General features: G+C 36.7%; 1 protein-coding gene across 1 annotated transcript in view; it reads right to left on the reverse strand.

Moving 5' to 3' along the window:
- Positions 1 to 344: 344 nt before the first annotated feature.
- The window catches only part of LOC128547630 (double zinc ribbon and ankyrin repeat-containing protein 1-like), a 47490-nt gene continuing 26687 nt past the window's right edge, over positions 345 to 21147 (reverse strand). The window contains exons 5-12 of the mRNA XM_053520679.1: positions 19732 to 19782; positions 14042 to 14165; positions 9794 to 9894; positions 7293 to 7464; positions 6938 to 7020; positions 4308 to 4388; positions 1450 to 1520; positions 345 to 947 (exon numbers count right to left, since the gene is read on the reverse strand). Coding sequence (XP_053376654.1) covers positions 791 to 947; positions 1450 to 1520; positions 4308 to 4388; positions 6938 to 7020; positions 7293 to 7464; positions 9794 to 9894; positions 14042 to 14165; positions 19732 to 19782 — 840 coding nt within the window. The 3' untranslated portion in view covers positions 345 to 790. The remainder of the gene's footprint in view (positions 948 to 1449; positions 1521 to 4307; positions 4389 to 6937; positions 7021 to 7292; positions 7465 to 9793; positions 9895 to 14041; positions 14166 to 19731; positions 19783 to 21147) is intronic.

Raw genomic sequence — 21147 nt, forward strand, 5'->3', positions numbered from 1 at the left:
ACATGATAAACTACTATTGAAAGAAACACAATCACAGATACTGAGTAAATTGTTTTTCAGATATGTTTGTGTGTTTAGCATATAATTATAAACTAATAATTTCCATGCACATTATCCCTGTAAACACAATCATAAAAACAATCAATGTTCACCACTATCATAAATAACATGTACCATTTATTTCATATTTCTCTTTAAAAAGATTACTTCTTCCATTATTTTCAACAAAAATCTACATTAATTAGTTATGTAGCCATACCTGTTAATGTGAAGCAAAAAAAAAACAACAACAACCAAGAGGCTCGAGGATATGCACCCTAAAGAATGTACATGTTTTTTGCAATATTTTTGTTTTTGCCTATATGAGAATGAAAACTCTTAAATGCAAGCACAACAGAATACTTCAACAAAGGCTACAGTAGTTCAATTTGATACATGCTTACAAAGAATAACGATGCATTTCCATGTATACTAACTCTTCTTCCTTGTATGAACACCTCATATTTACTAAGCAAGTACACATAATTCTGCAATGCTAAGCTAATATTCATACAAGTAATATTTTATCTAATGTATGAATGTTTATAATCCCACTTCAATAGTACTTTGAAATGCGCTTCCAGATACTGAGGAATGGCACAAATCTTTCTTTCATTATAATATCAACATTCTATCCTTTTTCAAATCATCTGGTCCTCCAATCAATCACTTGTACATTCTTCACATCCTCAATTTCACCTAGTTAGTATGGCAGTGTTTTTCTACATCTAGATTCTATCTACATCCCATTTCAATAGCCTTTATTTTTAGGGCGTATCATTTTATCTAACTGCGACTGTCCTAGTGCTGCAGCAAATTTCTTCACAATATTTTCGTAACCTCCTTTCACTGCAAGGTCATATGGCGACTCTCCTTTGTCATTCTTAATGTTCTGATTGACACCATTACTGCAAAGGAAAATTATATTGTGAATACACCTGTCTTAAGCATCCAGATTATGTCAATCCCTAAAGTGGCTGTTTCACACAGGTTTGACTGTTACTTGGTTTTGTGTAAATTAACTCAACTGTACCTTCATTTCTAAACAATGCCAACCTGTCCTGCAAATAACTACATAAGAAGCTGCAGAGGAATGACTCAAGTACTATTTTCTTAGATACTGATTTCTGCAAACACATTTTCCACTACAAAGGAATGACAAAGGATGATTCTTTCAATCCTAGACTGGGTGTATGAAATTGTCTAAACCAAGCTAACTGGGCAGATTTATCATGCCAATACCATTTCTTGTTTTTTTTTTTATCTATAAACACCATGCCGTGTCCTTGTAAAATATCTCCATTTCTGATTATGTAAAGTATCTTTCCATCTTTTGGAAATTTTCTTGATATAAACCTGACAATCTATCCAACAATAAGAGTAACACTGAAAATTGCATAAATAACCTACTTTAACAGTGCCTCAACAACCTTTCCATTTGCGGGTCCCACATTTACAGCTTCATGGAGTGCTGTATTACCCTTATTGAAAACAAATATTAACATAACATTGCTAATGTTTAGTTAATGTAACCAATACCCATACATAGTAAAAGTTAAACTGTATCATGGAACAATCAATACTTCAAACAGTGCAGCATAAATTACTTATTATTCTTGCAGAAACTGAATAAGCATATGCAACCTGAACAAGAATTCTCTACTTATTAACCCTTATCATGCTAAACACAATGAATTCTGCCTTTGCCACCAGTGTAGATCATGATCAGCCTGCAAACCCATGCAGTCTGATCATGATCTGCACTGTTCACCACTCAGTATTTTTTTTTGGTATGCACCCCTTTTAACAGTTAATGGTACTGTCCAAATTGAAAGATGGACAAGTTCATCATAAAAATTTAGCAGCGTATGGTTTAATCAGTATAGTTGTCAATCATCTTCAATTTTTAATAATTCAAGGCAAGGGCCAACGTGACAAAGACTAAGCAGCTGGTCACTGAAACTTGGCTAAATTAATCTGCCCATAAAGGTGACTTAGTCTGGTGAACACTGGGTAAGAACATCTCAAGTTACCCATTACCCATTTTTGCAACTTTAAGTAAATCAAGGGCTGTAAATGACAAGGGCTATCCTGCTGGTTATTCAACTTTTCTGAGATATCAAACCATAAACAGTGTGGTCAAAATTTGTGACCACTGGATAGAACTACTCAAATTGGAAAGAGGACACTGTCAATTTTTGCAAGTTTTAATAACTTGAGGGCAATACCCTAGTCAATGTGACAATCTAAATGATTATCAAACTTGGATCTATAATACTCATAAATATTGCAACTCAATTTGGTGAACAATATGTAAGAACTACTCAAGTTAGAGAACAGATCTTATTTTCGCATTTTTGAGTAGTTCAAGGGCCACAACTCCTGAGAGACTGGTTAGCGAACTTTGCTGAGACATTATGTCCATAAGCAATGTGACCAAACTTGGTGAACACCGAATAAGAGCTGCTAAATTTAGAGAGTGGATATGTCATTTTCATAGTTTTGAGTAATTCAGGGCAATAACTCAAGGGAATCTTCGAGGATCTAACTGGTTTAAAAACACTGATCCTAATGGAGAACATACACCTCAACTTCTGATCAAACTCCTGGTACCCCAATCTGTAGATATATGCTCTCCATACTGAGCTAAGCAACTGGGCTCAATGAATTTTATGATACTAGAAAAGCTTTCATTTTTGATAGTTTTTAGTATACGTTCTCTATAAAAAAAATTGTAAACATACAATGAAACTCAATGCGAACATAAACAAGAGCACCGCCTTGCGGGTGCTGACGCTCATCTGATTTTTTTGTATAATAGAAATATTGTCCTACCCATGATTTTCTAAGTCTAAAAAGGGCCATCATTCTTGCAAAAAGCAGGACAGAGTTTAGTTTCTAGACGTACAGCGTCCGCTTATGATGGTGAAAAACTGTTGCAAGTTTTAAAGCAATAGCTTTGATAGTTCACGAGAAAAGCTGACTTAAACATAATACTCAGCCAAGACAACTGATTTTCTAAGTCCAAATGGGGCAATAATTCTTGCAAAAAGCAGGATGAAGTTATGTTTCTTGATGTACAGAGTTAGCTTATGATGGTGAACAAGTGTTGCAAGTTTCAAAGCAATAGCTTTGATAGTTTAAGAGAAAAAGTTGACCTTTTAAAACATAAATCTTAACCAAGAAATCTGATATTTTCTAAGTCCAAAAGGGGCCATAAATCTTGCAAAAAGCAGGACGGAGTTATGTTTCTTGCTGTACAGGGTCAGCTTATGATGGTGAACAACTGTTGCAAGTTTTAAAGCAATAGCTTTGATAGTTTAGGAGAAAAGCTGACCTATACATAAAACTTAACCAAGAAAACTGATTTTCTAAGTCCAAAAGGGGCAATAATTCTTGCAAAAAGCAAGATGGAGTTACGTTTCTTCATGTACAGAGTCAGCTTATGATGGTGAACAACTGTTGCAAGTTTCAAAGCATTAGCTTTGATAGTTTAGGAGGAAAGTCGACCTAAACATAAAACTTAACCAAGAAATCAGATATTTTCTAAGTACAAAAGGGACCATAAATCTTGCAAAAAGTAGGATGGAGTTATGTTTCTTGCTGTACAGGTTCAACTTATGATGGTGAACAAGTGTTGCAAGTTTCAAAGCAATAGCTTAGATAGTTTAGGAGAAAAGCTGACCTAAACATAAAACTTAACCAGGCGACGCCGACACCGATCAAGTGATGACAAAAACCCATTTTTTTTCCAAAATCAGATGAGCTAAAAAGACCTGTCGAGATCAAGGTTTGGATTTTTCATATACATATATATTATACCAGATTTAAATAGTGCCCTTTTTATGACAAACACGTTCAAGTGTGCTTTACAAAGCACTTTATACAAAGATTCTATTTGTATGTGATGTAAATAATTACTTACATCCAAGGTATAGCTATTTCACAATTTACTACATTATTCCAATTCTGCAACACAAATACTTACTTATCATAAACTTAATGGGTAAAAGTATGGATTTTTTTTATTAATCCTTTACTAATGAAGCAATCTATCAATCTGCAAATGAACCACTTTCTATAAAATCTTCTCAGAAAGCAGGAAGTAACTTCCAATCATATATTTAGCAGATTATTTCTTTTAATGGAATCATACTTTGCACTTGTTATAATGAATTACATGGACTTAAAAAAAATAATCCCAACAGATACCAGAGGGCCCACCTCTTCATTAAGAGGCCACTAGAATGTAAAGGAGATTATCTTACCTCATCAATAAGTTGTTGAACTTCAGTAGGATCTCCTTCCCCTGATGGTCCTACCTCTTTCAGTAGTAACTGATCTTGTTTCTGAAAGTAGAATAATAATAAAAGTAATTGCATGCAGTTGAGTTATAGTATAATTCCATACAAATGAGCCGTTAATTTAAAATAAGTAAAATCCAACTTAAAAGTGAAGTTTTATCATGTTTATACAGGTGTGTTTCATTAAATTTATGTCCATAGAGTCAAACTTGTATAAACCCTTCGCCTGCTAAATTTTTAAAATGGACTGGTCCATCATTCAATTTGGGCAGTACCACTTATTATTCAAATGGGTGTTAACTGAAAATGTTCTGACTAAACAGCGAACAGTGCACACCATGATCAGCCAGCAGATCTGTGCAGGCTGATCTTGGTCTGCACTGGTCGCAAAGGCAGAATCACTTGGCGCCAGCAGGCTGAAGGTTAAGCAGCTAGCCAAGAGAGCAACATAATCTGGCTGCTTACAGCAGGTGGCTAAAGACAAGGGCATTTTATGAAATTATAACAAAAGATCAATTTGGAAAATTAGCTGACTGGCTGCTTTAGGCAAGTGGCTGATTAGTGCAAGTGGTCGCTAAGGCAGGCTCAACTGTACTTCAAAGCATGGACTTTAAGGAAGTTTGTCACACCAAAGAACTGTTAGAAAGTTTAAGCTGTCATATAGTTTCTCTTGGGCCATCATCCATTTGTTAACCAGATTATGAGGAACAATCTAGGTTTTGTGAAACTGTGCTGCAGTTAAGTCTACCAGTTGATCCACCTTTTTCTGTAACGAGGTATTCACATAATTTCTCTTCATATATAAGACAATATCTTTGCTATTTTATATAATTCTAAAAATTATCTTCAAGGTGGCAATAGGAACTTTTTACATTTTCAAAATATTATAGTTTTGAACTTACCAAAAAAAAAAAAAAAAGATTTTGATGGGGAATTTTCTGCTGCAAATTTTAGCCATTTTTAACATCAAAATTAAACAAGGAGCTGCCTTTTCAAAACACTAAATCATGTCTCCTGAGAGTATGGCCAAAGATTTTGTTTTTTTGAGGTTTAAAAATTAAAGGTGAAGATCATATGAAGGTCAATGTCATGTATTTATATGTAAGTTTGTAGGTCTTGGCACAAGGTTTGTCGAGTACGAGTATGAACTAAATTGGGTCATTTATGTGGGCTGCAGACAATCTGGATCATACTGATGGATGAAGGTCAAGATATTCTATATATAGGCAAGTTTGTAGGTCTTGGCACAAGGTTTGTCGAGTGCGAGTATGAACTAACTTGGGTCATTTAAGTAGGCTGCAGACAATCTGGATCATACTGATGGATGAAGGTCAAGATAATCTATATATAGGCAAGTTTGTAGGTCTTGGCACAAGGTTTGTCGAGTGCGAGTATGAACTAAATTTGGACATTTATGTAGGCTGCAGACAATCTGGATCATACTGATGGATGAAGGTCAAGATAATCTATATATAGGCGAGTTTGTAGGTCTTGGCACATGGTTTTGTTGAGTACGAGTATGAACTAAATTGGGTCATTTTTGTGGGCTGCAGACAATCTGGATCAAAGTGATGGATGAAGGTCAAGATAATCTATATATAGGCGAGTTTGTAGGTCTTGGCACAAGGTTTTGTTGAGTACGAGTATGAACTAAATTGGGTCATTTATGTGGACTGCAGACAATCTGGATCATACTGATGGATGAAGGTCAAGATAATCTTTATATAGGCGAGTTTATAGGTATTGGCGCAAGGTTTTGTCGAGTGTGAATAAATTGGATCAATAAAGTGGGCTGTATGACAAAAAAATGTTGTTTGGTTAGGTTTTAAGTTTGAAGGTGAAAGTCATATGAGGGTCAAGGTCATTTAAATGTAGGTCAGTCTGAAGGTCTTGCTACAAGGATTGTTGAATGCGAGTATGAACTAAATCGGGTCATTTATGTGGACTGTACACAATCTTGTTCAAAGGACGGATGAAGGTCAAGGTAATCTATGTATAGGTCAGTTTGTAGGTGTTGCAACAAGGTTTGTTGAGTGTGAGTATGAACTAAATTGGATCAATTAAGTGGGCTGTAGGACCAAAAAATGTTGTTTATAAAGGTTTTAAAGTTTGAAGATGAAGATCATATGAGGGTCAAGGTAATCTATATACAGATCAGTTTGTAGGTCTTGCCATAAGTATTCTTGAGTGCGAGTATGAACTAAATCGGATCATTAATGTGGGCTGTAAGCAATCGGTTCCTACAGACAAACAAAAGGACAGTTCAATTGCTAAATATGCCCTGGGGCATAAAAAATCAATTTGACAAGATTGTTATAAAACTTTCAAGATATTTTAGTTAGCATAAAAGCAACATTTCTATGCAACAATTTTCTACAATTTCTGAGAGAGAAAAATTGAAAGTGTGATTTTGCCTGATTTTACAACAGGGAAAAAATAGATGTTTTTGGACCTGAAACTGACATTATTTAAGTTGTTTTTAAAAAATTGAAAAGATCACACTACCTTCCTTGGAGTATATAGCGATGTACAGTTTTCATGGATAACCCTGTAATGGAATTACAGCAGGATCAAACAGTAATCTAAAGACTTACTGAAGCTCTCTTCACTGGTTTCTTCTTCTTGATGATTTTCTTGCCTGATTTCTTTGGAGAATCTTCAATTATCTCTTCATAATCTAAAAACATTTTTTAAGTAGCTTTGTAATTATCTGAATTAAGATTCCATGAAATCATTTAAGTTACACAAGAGTAAAAAACACTTTTTGTTTCTTCATAAAAAGATTTTTACCCTACTAACTTAAGTCTGAAAGTCTGGATTTGACCCATCAGCATTTTACATATGCTAAATTTAATACCTGGGCCTTACTAAGTAGAAGAATCTTCAGAAGAGTTCAACATAAACTAAGAGTTTACAGGTTTCCAAAGCACATTTTAAATTTTAATATACCATCCGAGTCAGTCCTGTATGTGGTCATATTGTCCTGTTCTGTATGGAAACTGAGATAATCTTCTGTAATGCCCAACTTCTTCCCAGCAAATTTATCTTTACCACCTCTCAAGGCGAATGTCACAGTCAAGCTAAGTTCATAACCATCCTCCTGTACTGTTGATGTCAACAACTAGAAAAGACACACGTTGGTGAAACTCATTGCAAGCAGGAATTTATTGATCACGGCCTTAACAAAAGGGCCAAGATGGCCCTAGGTCGCTCACCTGCGAAACACACCACAATACACCATACAGTGTAAATATGTTTGACCTAGTGATTTCATGGAAAAAAATATTCTGACCAATTATCATTAAAATTGCAGCAAAAACAAGTATTTTCTTTGATTTGACCTAGTGACCTACTTTTTGATCCCAGATGACCCATACTTGAACTTGATCTAGATTTCATCAAGGCTATCATTCTGACCAAATTTCATGAAGATCAATTGAAAAATACAGCCCCTATCGCATACACAAGGTTTTCCTTTGATTTGACTTAGTGACCTAGCTTTTGAACCCAGATAACCCATATTCGAACTTGACCTAGATTTTATCAAGGCTATCATTCTGACTAAAATTCAGGAAGATCAATTGAACAAGAGCTGTCTCCATAGGATGACACATGCCCCCGATGGCACTTTAAATGAATAGTTATGGCCGATGTTAGAGTTTAGGACCTTTGACCTATGGAGCTGGGTCTTGCGCGCGACACATCGTCTTACTGTGTCACACATTCATGCGTAGTTATTTTAAAATCCATGCATGAATGACAAAATATGGACCGGACACGCCCATCGATGCACTATCATGAAAAATGACCTTTAACGTCCAAGTGTGACCTTGACCATTGAGCTACGGACCTGGGTCTTGCGCGTGACACGTCGTCTTACTGTGGTACACATTCAAGCCAAGTTATTTGAAAATCCATCCATCGATGACAAAGATATGGACCGGACACGCCCATCAATGCACTATCCCTTAATGTCTAAGTGTGACCTTGACCTTTGAGCTACGGACCTGGGTCTTGCGCGCGACACGTCGTCTTACTGTGGTACACATTCATGCCAAGTTATTTGAAAATCCATCGATCGATGACAAAGATACGGACCGGACACGCCCATCAATGCGCTATCCCTTAATGTCTAAGTGTGACCTTGACCTTTGAGCTACGGACCTGGGTCTTGCGCTCGACACGTCGTCATACTGTGGTACACATTCATGCCAAGTTATTTGAAAATCCATCGATCGATGACAAAGATGTGGACCGGACACGCCCATCCATGCACTATCCCTTAATGTCTAAGTGTGACCTTGACCTTTGAGCTACGGACCTGGGTCTTGCGCGCGACATGTCGTCTTACTGTGGTTCACATTCATGCCAAGTTATTTGAAAATCCATCCATCGATGACAAAGATATGGACCGGACACGAAAAATGCGGACAGACCGACAGACGTTTGACTGCCAAGTGTGACCTTGACCTTTGAGGTAGGGGTCTGAAATTTGTGCATGACACATCGTCTTATTATGAGATACATTTGTGCCAAGTAATATTAAATTCCCTTCATGGATGGCAGAGTTATGGACTGGACAGGAAAAAAGCCCTGTTGACATGTCGTCTCATCATGGGGAACATTAGTGCCAAGAAATATTAAAATCCCGTCATGGATGACAAAGTTATGGACCGGACACAAAATTGCGGACGGACGGAAGGACAGCAAAGCGCATTCCTATAGTCCCCGAAACTGGTTTTCAACCAGTAGGAGACTAATAAAAACAAGAATTATAAAGTTTACCAAAGGGTCACCCCATAATGCCAAAGGTATATGTGAAGTTTGAAAGCATTTGGCCTTGTAGTTTTTTAATAAACATGCTTATATTAAAATTTTAAGACAAAATTGGGTATATTCTTGACAAATAAAAGCTAGTTATGTAACTTGACCTGTGAGATTATTTCATGATGCCAAAAAAAAGGTGTGAATGCATTGGGTCAAGTAGTAATTGAGAAACCTCCTTACATGCAAAACTTAAAGCTGAAATTCTGCATTAGAAATGGGTTAACAAAAATAAAACTAGAGTTCTTAAACTTGTCCCCTGATGACGACTAAGCAATAAGAAGTCTGAAAGCATAGGTCAAGCAGATTTTGAGATCACTGCTTACATACCAAAAACCCTAAATTCTAAGTTAAAAGGGGTTAATTTTAACAAAATAAAATCTAGAATTACGAAGTTTAAAAGCATTAGGCTTAGCAGTTTAGAGAGAAACCGCTTATATGCTAACAAAATTGCACAGCTTAGCTGAGTTCATTGCTCTTTTTTCTGGGATTAAAGAGTTAAATTTGTCTGTAATCTGTTTAACAGCCACTTGTACATGTTATAGCAGTGCTGGCTTCATCTAAACACTAACTGAATTTTCTAATGATTTTTACAATGCAAACAAATGAAACAGCATTTGTATTACCTTGCCCATTTTAGGTTCTCCAATCAATGCTCTGAATTCAGCATCATTCTGTGCATGAGCCTTTATATGCTGGCAGACATGTTCAGGGTTTTTTTTTACGACTGGGGGAAGGGGCCCCAGCCTGTCATTGGGGGAAGAAAATAGCGCACGACGAGCAGTTTTGGGGGATTTTTTTCACTCAGTGGGGAATTTACAATTATGCATAATAAACACTTTAAACTGTGTTTTTATTACATATTCCTGCAACTTTTAGCAACTATACACACTGTCACTTAACAATAGATGGACTACCACTAATGTTCACTTATCATTGTAACAAGGTGGGTGGGAAGAGTTGAAATGTTCAATTTAGCCGTATACAAGAAATAAATCATTGAATATTTAAAGGTCACATTTTTATTCACAAAAAATGCTTTAAAATAAGAGTTGTTTTTGCAAGAGTCATCATATTATAATTAAATGCATACTTTTGTTGGCTTTTTATTTCAATGTACTAGAAAATCTTGTAAGAAAGGATAAAAAAGTCCGAAAATCACGATCGCGAAAACGTGTGACAAATATGAAAAAACGAAAGCAAACATTTAAAATTCTTGATAAAATACCCGTTTTAAATTTCATCTTTTCACCAGAACTATTCCATACTTATAATATCTGATTACTTAAAAAACATTTATATTTTATTTTGCTCTAGCAAAATACCTCGGCAAAGATAATAAATTTGCGTAACGGCCGACCGGCTTATTTAATCGAATCAAGCACACAAAATAATTACTTTAAATTAACAACACATATTACACAATACAGCATAAGCTGTATACCGCTAATTAACAAGAGGTACAAACACGATAATCTGACGCTGCATTGTTTATCAATCATCTATATTACATACTGATGATAACCACGTGTCAGTCGGCGCGTGGCGTGATTGACATCTGTCAGTAGCTAATTAACATACGACGCTCCGCCTACTGCCATACTTACGCTGGTGTTGACAAACAGTATGAAGTTCACTGGGATTTTGATTGACAAGGGGCAGAGCTTTCGAACTCGTTACGCATCAAAGAGTATTACCGCGAGACAAGCAGACGCACACGACATATTATGTGCGGGTTTTTATCGATTTTCGCTGGTCAAAACCGGAACCTCGGGACCACTGAACGCTCTTCTAACATTTTTCTACTATTTCTCAAGGTTTTCACACCCATTGAAAATTGTGAAAGACCGTCTGCAATTGTGAACGGGTCCGATTTTCGGTCGGGAAAATCGCTGGGAGTAATCTCCATTGCTTTATTTACGATTTCGGAGGGGGGAATTTCGGACGTAGGGGAATTTCGACTGCGGTAGGGGAAATTCTTGGCTGTGGGGGAAATCCTCGGCTGGGGGACGAGGCCGATATTCGGCCTCTGCTATAGAATACACAAAAAAACTCCTTACCAGGTAGAGATACATTAAAATACACCTAAAATTTGAAAGTAATATCTATGTTGTACCACAGAAAAGTGGTCTTGTTTTTTCCCTACGGTCAATTATAAAAAAGTTACAATATAAGTTATTTATAGTAACAACTAAGGGAAGATAATCTTAAAAAAAAAAAAAAAAAAAAAAAATCCAAATAAAAATTGTAAGTCCACACAAAAATCTTTACCAGGTAGAGATTGGTCAAAATACACCTCATAATTGGATGCAGCATGCATGTTGTTCTACAGAAAAGTGGTCTCGATTTTTCCCTACGACAAGTAATGAAAAAGTTACAATATAAGCTATTTACAGTAACAACAAAGGGAAGAAATTCTAAAGAAGGGAACTGCGCATGACACTTCGTATCATGATGGTGTATAATTGTGCCAAGTTACATCAAAATCCCTCCATGCATGAAGAAGAAATGCTTCGGACAAAGTCATTCTTGTATCTGACCTTTGGCCTCTAAGTGTGACCTTGACCTTTGACCTAGGGACATGGTTCTTGCGCATGACACTCCGCCTCGTGGTGGTGAACATTTGTGCAAAGTTATATCAAAATCCCTCTATGCATGAAGAAGAAATGCTCCGGACAAGGTTTTCATTCTTGTATCCGTTGACCTCTAAGTGTGACCTTGACCTTAGACCTAGGGACCTGGTTCTTGCGCATGACTCTCCGACTCGTGGTGGTGAACATTTGTGCCAAGTTATATCAAAATCCCTCCATGCATGAAGAAGAAATGCTCCGGACAAAGTTTTCTTTCTTGTATCCTTTGACCTCTAAGTGTGACCTTGACCTTAGACCTAGGGACCTGGTTCTTGCGCATGACATTCCGTCTCATGATGATGAACAATTGTGCCAACTTTCATCAAAATCCCTCCATGCATGAAGAAGATATGCTCCGGACAAAGTCATTCTTGAATTTGACCTTTGACCTCTGTGACCTTGACCTTAGACCTAGGGACCTGGTTTTTGCGCATGACACTCCGTCTCATGATGGTGAACAACTGTGCCAAGTTTCATCAAAATCCCTTCATGCATGTAGAAGATATGCTCCGGACAAAGTCTGTGGACGCCGCCCGCCCGCCCGCCAGGGGCGTTCCCATAATACGTCCCATTTTTCAAACGGGCGTATAAAAAGAGTAAATTTCAGCTATGGGAAATTTTGATGATGCTGTTGTGGATAGGTTTTTGCTGTAGAGAGGACTGCTCTGGAGAGGTTGCACTGTATAATCATACTGTATTATTCTCCTTATAAATTTCCCTAGACTGGTAACAGTTTCTATACTGACAGAATGATTGCAGAATACATGTACATGTAGTTGTATAGATTCTATAAGAAACATAACATTACTTTTGATGACACCAACATTTATAAAGCCAAAAGAAAGTAAGTAAACATGTGTTTCACTCTTGAAAAGGAATAAGCAATATGAATTAGGAATCATCTTACCTCCCTATTGAAGCCATTTCTGAAAAGAAAAAACAACAAGAGCTGAACAATGCTCGACTATTCATCAGCCTTGTCGACTGAATGAATACAAAAGTCGAAAAAGGGGCATAATTTAGTAAAAAAGCAAAACAGGGTTATGGAACCTGCATAGTGCTTATCAGTTCATGACAGTGGACAAGTGTGTGAAGTTTCTATCCATTCCCATTAGTGGGTACTGAGATACCAGCTTACATATAAGAATTTAACCCAAAACTCCTAAGTTGAAAAAGGGGCATAATTTTGTAAAATGCAAAGTTGAGTTATTGGCCCTTTGCACTGCATGTCATATCATGACAGTGAACAAGTGTGTGAAGTTTCAATCCTTTCCCATTAGTGGATACTGAGATACCAGCTTACATACAAAAACTTAACCAAAAATTTCTATGTTGAAAAAGGGGCATAATTTTGTAAAAAAGCAAAATAATGTTATGGGACCTGCTTTGTGCATGTCAGATAATGACAGTGAAAAGTGTGTGAAGTTTCAATCCATTCCAATTAGTGAGTACTGCGATACCAGCTTACAAACAAAACGTTAACCAAAAATTCTAAGTTGAAAAGGGGCATAATTTTGTAAAAAAGCAAAATAGACTTATGGAACCTGTGCAATGTAAGTCAGTTTATCACAGTGAATAAGTGTGTGAAGTTTCAATCCATTCCCACAAGTGGTTGCTGAGATACCAGGTTATATACAAAAACTTAACCAAATCAGAACGCGGATGCCGACGCATGGGCGAGTCCAATAGCTCTACTATTCTATGAATAGTCAAGCTAAAAAGTAATTAGTTAAATTATTTCATCATATCAAACCTTTATTCGCATCCAAAATTTCACCTTTTTTGTTGTTTAGTGGTAGCTAGTTAATGCTTGCTTGCTTTGTTGGGTTTAAGCCGTTTTTCAACAGTATTTTAGCAACAACCTGCTCTCTGAAAGTAACTGACAACTTCCATACAAGAATAAGAGGTATATGACCCATGACCTTTGACATATTATCTTTAGTTAATCATCATGTAGAAAATGTGCCCCACCCATGATTCAAACATACAACCTCTTAACTGAAAGACTTGCACCATACCTATTGAGCTAACTGGGCAAATGATGCAAGATTAAGTACTTATTTTCATGAAATACCAATGAATTTCTCATTCCTTCACTGCTAAATATTAATTACAGAAACACTCTGTTTAACAGTCATGCCAATTCCACATGAAAACTGGTCTAAATGGTATACTAGTTAAGATGCTCAATCCAGCAGGATGAAGTAAAATGAATTAAAGATGGAAGTCACTTGCAGCGGTTACTAACAATTTCGTCAACCCTGTATGGGGCCTCTATCTTGACACCGCGGGAACCACAGAATGTAGCGTATGGATGGTTATTGGCTCGGCACTTAGAACATGTCAAAGCTGTTGCTGTCACTGCTGGCTGTAACAAAGCAAAACATTCTTTATATTTCCAGACTTCATATAATGGTCCAAAATGAAACTCCCATAAACTCAATATCTTATCTGTTTCAATTTCAGCTCTGGAATTTACCCCTGCTTCAAAATGTCCGTATTTGAATCTTTACTGGCCAATGCCTGTCAAGGAATCATATGTTACAAAATTCTTAACATATTTCAATGACAACATCTCATCAATTTTATAAATAAATGTACGATTTTACTTTAATGTAACTGTATAAATTAATGACACGATTGCTACAGTGGTCCAGCCACAAAATATTTTTTCCCTACTGAATAAAACATAATTCATTTCAATCATTAGTTTATCATTTAAAAACTTTCTGCCTAAAGTACAGTTGTTGTTCTTGTATTGTATTTTTAAAATGGGGTTCAAAAATATAAAGTAAGAGCTTTTTCTGTGAAAACCTTAAAAACTTAAATCCTGGAACAGGGTTACAGCACATTATAATTGAGCCTTACCATGAGAAAACCAACATAGTGCATTTGTGACCAGCATGGATACAGACCAGCCTGCGCATCCGCACAGTCTGGTCAGGATCCATGCTGTTCGCTGAAAGATTCTCTTAATTGCAATAGGCTTTGAAAGCAAACAGGATGGATCCTGACCAGACTGCACGGATGCGCAGACTGGTCTGGATCCATACTGGTCGCAAATGCACTATGTTTGTTTTCTCATAGTGCGGCTCATTTATTACCTAAGAGTAACTGTTTGATGCACCATGTCTGTAACAAGATTTTTCCTTGATGTTTCTTTAAAAATAGCACAATACCAATGACAATATATATCAGTCTAAAGAACTACAAGGCTAGTTATACCAACTTATCAAATTTTCAAAACAGCTTAAGGTAGTTCTGCACATTTGGGTCGAATTTTTTTCTACAATGTAGAATTTGCTGAAACCCTGATTTTTCAAAACTTCAGAATATACTTAGGAAATTCAGCAAATAAAAAAGATAGGATCATGTGCTTGATTTTTTGCTAGACTGATTTGAAAAATTTGGACCTCGTACAATCTTTCATAATGGGAGTCTATGGGCAAATCACAACTTTCATAACATTTTCGCAAATAGAATCTTTTTCTACAATGTAGATTTTAATGAAACTTCTCACAGTCGTAAGTAAACATATGGTCTATAATGTTGTGAAATAAAATTTATAGGTCCGTATGCTTATATTTGAGATATCTGACCATGATTAAAGTGAACCGCATATTTCAAGCTAATTTTGAGACGTTATTTTGAATTATCTAACGCGTCAGATGTTTTAATATCATATTTTAACTTTAGAAATATTGTAACAGTGCCTTTATAATAAAGTTACTCACGGGTTGTCATTAATTCATAAAAAATGTTCATATCCTTACACCCAATCCAGGCTTTATTCTATGTTTTCCGGATAAATGACGTTACGCTATCACTTCCGTTTTACCAAACGTACAGAACTACCTTAATTAGTTCAGAATTCATTGTCAAACAAAAGGATACCTTAGTTAACATAACAGCAACATTTCTAAAAAAATGTTTAAGTTATTGTGACTTTGCCCAAGTTTTAGTATGGGGAAAATATAGTTTTAGCTATAAAACAGACATAAATAATGATATTCTAAAACTTGAGAAAGACCACATTGAAACATTTAGAGATCTGTAGAATAATGAATAGTTTCACTGGATCTTGCAAATTAAAGCCACAATTCATGAAAATTTCTGTTACAAATTAGGTGGATCAAACACTATTTAGAATATTAGTGGATTTTATACACAATTAATATCCTGGAAAGAGTTGCATTAAATGATTTTAACAGAAATAAAGTAAATATAGTATACTTTTCCAAACTAATTTTTTTTTTAAAAAATGATTTCCAAAATTTGGATTATGAAAATTATAATCAGAAGCAATTTTTACAGTAAGCTAAACGTCAAGGTCCTCATGCAATATTTAGCATGCTGTTGTTTATCTACAATAATGGCATGCACCAATGAATAGTGTTCATAAAATATCACACAAATAGTTGCTACAACATGATGAAACTAAATTGAAAGTGTAGGACAAAACTTCTCCTAGGCAAACCCCTTCTAAGTTAAAACCATCCAACTGATTTTTGATGCAGCAGAAAAAACACAGTGGGCTGTTTTTCACAGGTAGGACAGAATTGCTCCTGTTGAAAAGTTTCGAGGCTAACACTCCAACCTGCTAGAATTTCTACAGGGGTCACACTGCCGATCGCCACTTGAGCCATTTGCGACAAAAAAATAAAATTGGTTCCAAAAAATCTTGAGTGGCGAAAGTTGTCAGAAGCCATATTTGTTCGAAAAAAAATTTGACCTTTGACTGGTTTACAGTTTACCTTGTCCACATGGCAATTATTTGGCGCAAAAAATCAATACGCAGTCCGAATGCGAAGCGTGTGAAAAACATCCGACTTGTGTTTTGACATGTGCGGCCAATTTGCAATCATTGAGACAATAGTTATGCTTGAACAGCTGATTAAGGCATGGCGATTATGATAATTAGTTTATTGATTGGATAATTGATGGCTCTCTTTAAAGATAATCCAGTCGGTTGGGGCACAGATGAAAGAACAAGAGGACCATGATGGTCCTGAATCGCTCACCTCTTCCCACATGATCCAGTTTTGAGTATGACGTCGTTTTTTCTATTATTTGACATAGTGACCTAGTTTTTGAGCTCATGTGACCAAGTTTTGAACTTGACCTACATATTATAAAGATAAAAATTCTGACCAATTTTCATGAAGATCCATTGAAAAATATGGTCTCTAGAGAGGTCACAAGGTTTTTCTATTATTTGACCTATTGACCTAGTATTTTTAAGGCACATGACCCAGTTACAAACTTGACCTAGATATCATCAAGATGAACATTCTGACCAATTTTCATGAAGATCCATTCAAGGGTATGGCCTCTAGAGAGGTCACAAGGTTTTTCTATTTTTAGACCTACTGACCTAGTTTTTGACCGCACATGACCCTGTTTCAAATTTTACCTAGATATCATCAAGATAAACATTCAGACCAATTTTCATGAAGATCCATTGAAAAATATGGCCTTTAGAGAGGTCACAAGGTTTTTCTATTATTTGACCTACTGACCTAGTTCTTGACGGCATGTGACCCACTTTCAAATTTGACCTAGATATCATCAAGATGAACATTCAGACCAACTTTCATACAGATCCCATAGAAAATATGGCCTCTAGTTAGGTCACAAGGTTTTTCTATTATTTGACCTACTGACCTAGTTTTTGATGGCACGTGACCCACTTTACAACTTGACCTAGATATCATCAAGGTGAACATTCTGACAAATTTTCATGAAGATTTCCTGAAATATATGGCCTTTAGAGAGGTCACAAGGTTTTTCTATTTTTATACCTACTGACCTAGTTTTTGACCGCACGTGACCCAGTTTCGAACTTGACCTAGATATCATCAAGATGAACATTCAGACCAACTTTCATGAAGATCTTGTGAAATATATGGCCTCTAGAAAGGTCACAAGGTTTTTCTATTTTTAGACCTACTGACCTAGTTTTTAAAGGCACGTGACCCAGTTTCAAACTTGACCTAGATATCATCAAGATGAACATTCAGACCAATTTTCATACAGATCCCATGAAAAATATGGCCTTTAGAGAGGTCACAAGGTTTTTCTATTATTTTACCTACTGACCTAGTTTTTAAAGGCACGTGACCCAGTTTCGAACTTGACCTAGATATCATCAAGATGAACATTCAGACCAATTTTCATGAAGATCTTTTGAAACATATGGCCTCTAGAGAGGTCACACGGTTTTTCTATTTTTAGACCTACTGACCTAGTTTTTGAAGGCACGTGACCCAGTTTCGAACTTGACCTAGATATCATCAAGATGAACATTCTGAATAAATTTCATAAAGATCCCATGAAAAATGTGACCTCTAGAGTGGTCACAAGCAAAAGTTTACGGACGCACGCACGGACGGACGACGGACACCGCGCGATCACAAAAGCTCACCTTGTCACTTTGTGACAGGTGAGCTAAAAATGTTGCAGTTTGTTGCAAACTGTTTCGGCAGTAGTAGAAAATTAAAGGACACGGTGAGTAATTTGTTGGTAATTATTGGTAGTTGTAAACTTCAAAAGAAAACAGAAAACAAACAGATCGCGATTACCGCTGCTATAAATAAGAAATGAAAATTGATGAAATTGTCATTCTCTAAAATGGCTCCTAAACGTATTCGAAATTCTTCAAATACTTCACCCTCAGATTATTATAGGTCATATGGCGACTTTCTAGCTTTGATGGTGGAGGAAGACCCCAGGTGCCCGTCCGTGCATTATTTCATCACGGGCAGGCACCTGGGTAGAACCAACGACCCTCCGTAAGCCAGCTGGATGGCTTCCTCACATGAAGAATTCAATGCCATGAGTGAGGCTCAAACCCACATCAGTGAGGGGCAAGTGATTTGAAACCAGCGACCTTAACCACTCCGCCTTTGTGTACACAAAACAAGACGGTCATGATGACCCTGAATCGCTCACCTGAGTAATATGAGCCACATGTTTAAAATGGCAAACTGACGCTAAATTATTAGAAAGTAGGTCAGTAGGTCACATTCATGGTCACTGAGTCAGTTTTAAAAGCGGTGTGCAAAACTGTACATTTCATCCAAATTTCAAGGCTGTATCTTAAACAAGAGGGTCATGATGACCCTGGATCACTCACCTGAGTAATATGAGCTACATGTTTCAAATGTCAAACTGATGATTTTTAGAAATTTTTTGGAAGATTTTCCGATGTACAATCAAGTAACCCCTGGGGCAGGGCCAATTTTACCCCGGGGGTCATGATTTGAACAAAGTTTGTAGAACTCTACTAGGCAACGTTACATATCACATATCTAAGATCTAGGCCTTCTGGTTTATTTGTAGCAAATTTATGAAGATTTCCCTATGTACAATCGAGTAACCCATGGGGCTGGGTCAAGATTTGAACAAATTTTGTACAGGTCCACTAGGCAATGCTACATGTCAAATATCTAAGCTCTAGGCCTTCTGGTTTATCTTTAGAAAATTTTGAAGATTTTTCTATGTACAATCAAGTAACCCCATGGGGCGGGGTCAATTTGACCCCGGGTGTCACATTTTGAACAAATTTTGTAGAAGTCTACTAGGCAATGCTACATGTCAAATATCTAAGCTCTAGGCCTTCTGGTTTATTTTTAGAAAATTTTGAAGATTTTCCTATGTAAAATCAAGTGACCCCTGGGGCGGGGTCAACGGGGTCAATTTTGACCCCTGGGGTCATAATTTGAACAAATTTTGTAGAGATCCACTAGGCAATGCTACATGTCAAATATCTAAGCTCTAGGCCTTCTGGTTTATTTTTTTAAATTTTTTGAAGATTTTCTTATAGAAATCTATGTAAAATCAGGTGACCCCTGGGGCGGAGTCAATTTTGAACCCGGGGTCATGATTTGAATAATTTTAGTAGAAGTCCACTAGGCAATGCTACATGTCAAATATCTAAGCTCTAGGGCTTCTGGTTTATGAGGAGAAGATTTTTTAAGATTTTCCTATGTAAAATCATATGACCCCTTGGGCGGGGTCAGTTTTAACCCCGGGGTCATGATTTGAACAAACTTGGTAGAGGTCCACTAGGCAATGCTTCACACCAAATATCTAAGCTCTAGGCTTCTGGTTTTTGAAAAGAAGTTTTTTCTTTCGGATGCCATGGCAACCAGAGTTCTGCATGGAATTCAATTCTTTGAACAATTTTTGTAGAGCTTCATCCAAGAAACATTCCTGTGAAGTTTGGATGAGATTGGCCTAGCGGTTTATGAGGAGATGTTGTTTAAAGTAAAAGTTTACAGACGCCAGACGGTGAGTGATCACAATAGCTCACCATGAGCCTTTGGCTCAGGTGAGCTAAAAAACAAGAAAGTAGGTCAGTAGGTCAAGGTCACAGTCAAGTGACCCAAAATCACCTGGGGTCATCAGGTAATTATAATTAAGCAGTCTAGGAAATATGATCTGATAATTTTTGAAGTATTTATTCCTATATAACTCATATAACAAGTGACCCCCAGGGCAGGGCCTCTTTTCACCCCAGGGGCATAACTTGGGCAATCTTAGATTCACTAGGCAATGCTACATACCAAATATCAAAGGCCTAGGCCTTGAACATTCAGACAAGAAGTTGTTTTTTTTTACCTATAGATATGTCTATGTTAAATCTGGGCCCCCAAGGGCAGGGCCTCTTTTCACCCCAGGGACATAATTCGAACAATTTTGGTAGAGGAACACTAGGCAAGACAACATACCAAATATCAAAAGCCTATGCCTTGCAGTTTCAGGCAAGAAGATTTTTAAAGTTTTTTCCTATACATGTATATTGTCTATGTAAAACTTGAGACCACCCTGGGCAGGGCCTCGATCTTTTCACCCCAGGGGTATAATTTGAATAATTTTGGTAGAGGACCACAAGTCAATGCAACATATCAAATATCAAAAGCCTAGGCCTTGCAGTTTCAGACAAGAAGATTTTTAAAGTTTTTCCTATATATGTAAAACTTGAGACCCCCGGGGCAGGGCCTCTTTTCATCCCAGGGTTATAATTTGTATAATTTTTGTAGAGGACCACAAGGCAATGCTACAAACCAAATATCAAAGGCCTAGGTCTTGTGGTTTTAGACAAGAAGATTTTTAAAGTTTTTTCCTATGTAAGTCTATGTAAAACTTGTGACCCCTGGGGCGAGGCCTCTTTTCACCCCAGGGTCATAATTTGAACAATCTTCATAGAGGAATTAGATGATGTCACATGCCAAATATCAAGGCTCTATGCCTTGTGGTTTTGGACAAGAAGATTTTTAAAGTTTTTCCTTTCAGTTGCCATGGCAACCAGAGTTCTGCATGGAATTCAATTCTTTGAACAATTTTGA

The sequence above is a fragment of the Mercenaria mercenaria genome, chromosome 1 (assembly GCF_021730395.1).
Source record: "Mercenaria mercenaria strain notata chromosome 1, MADL_Memer_1, whole genome shotgun sequence".
In the NCBI taxonomy this organism is placed as follows: domain Eukaryota; kingdom Metazoa; phylum Mollusca; class Bivalvia; order Venerida; family Veneridae; genus Mercenaria; species Mercenaria mercenaria.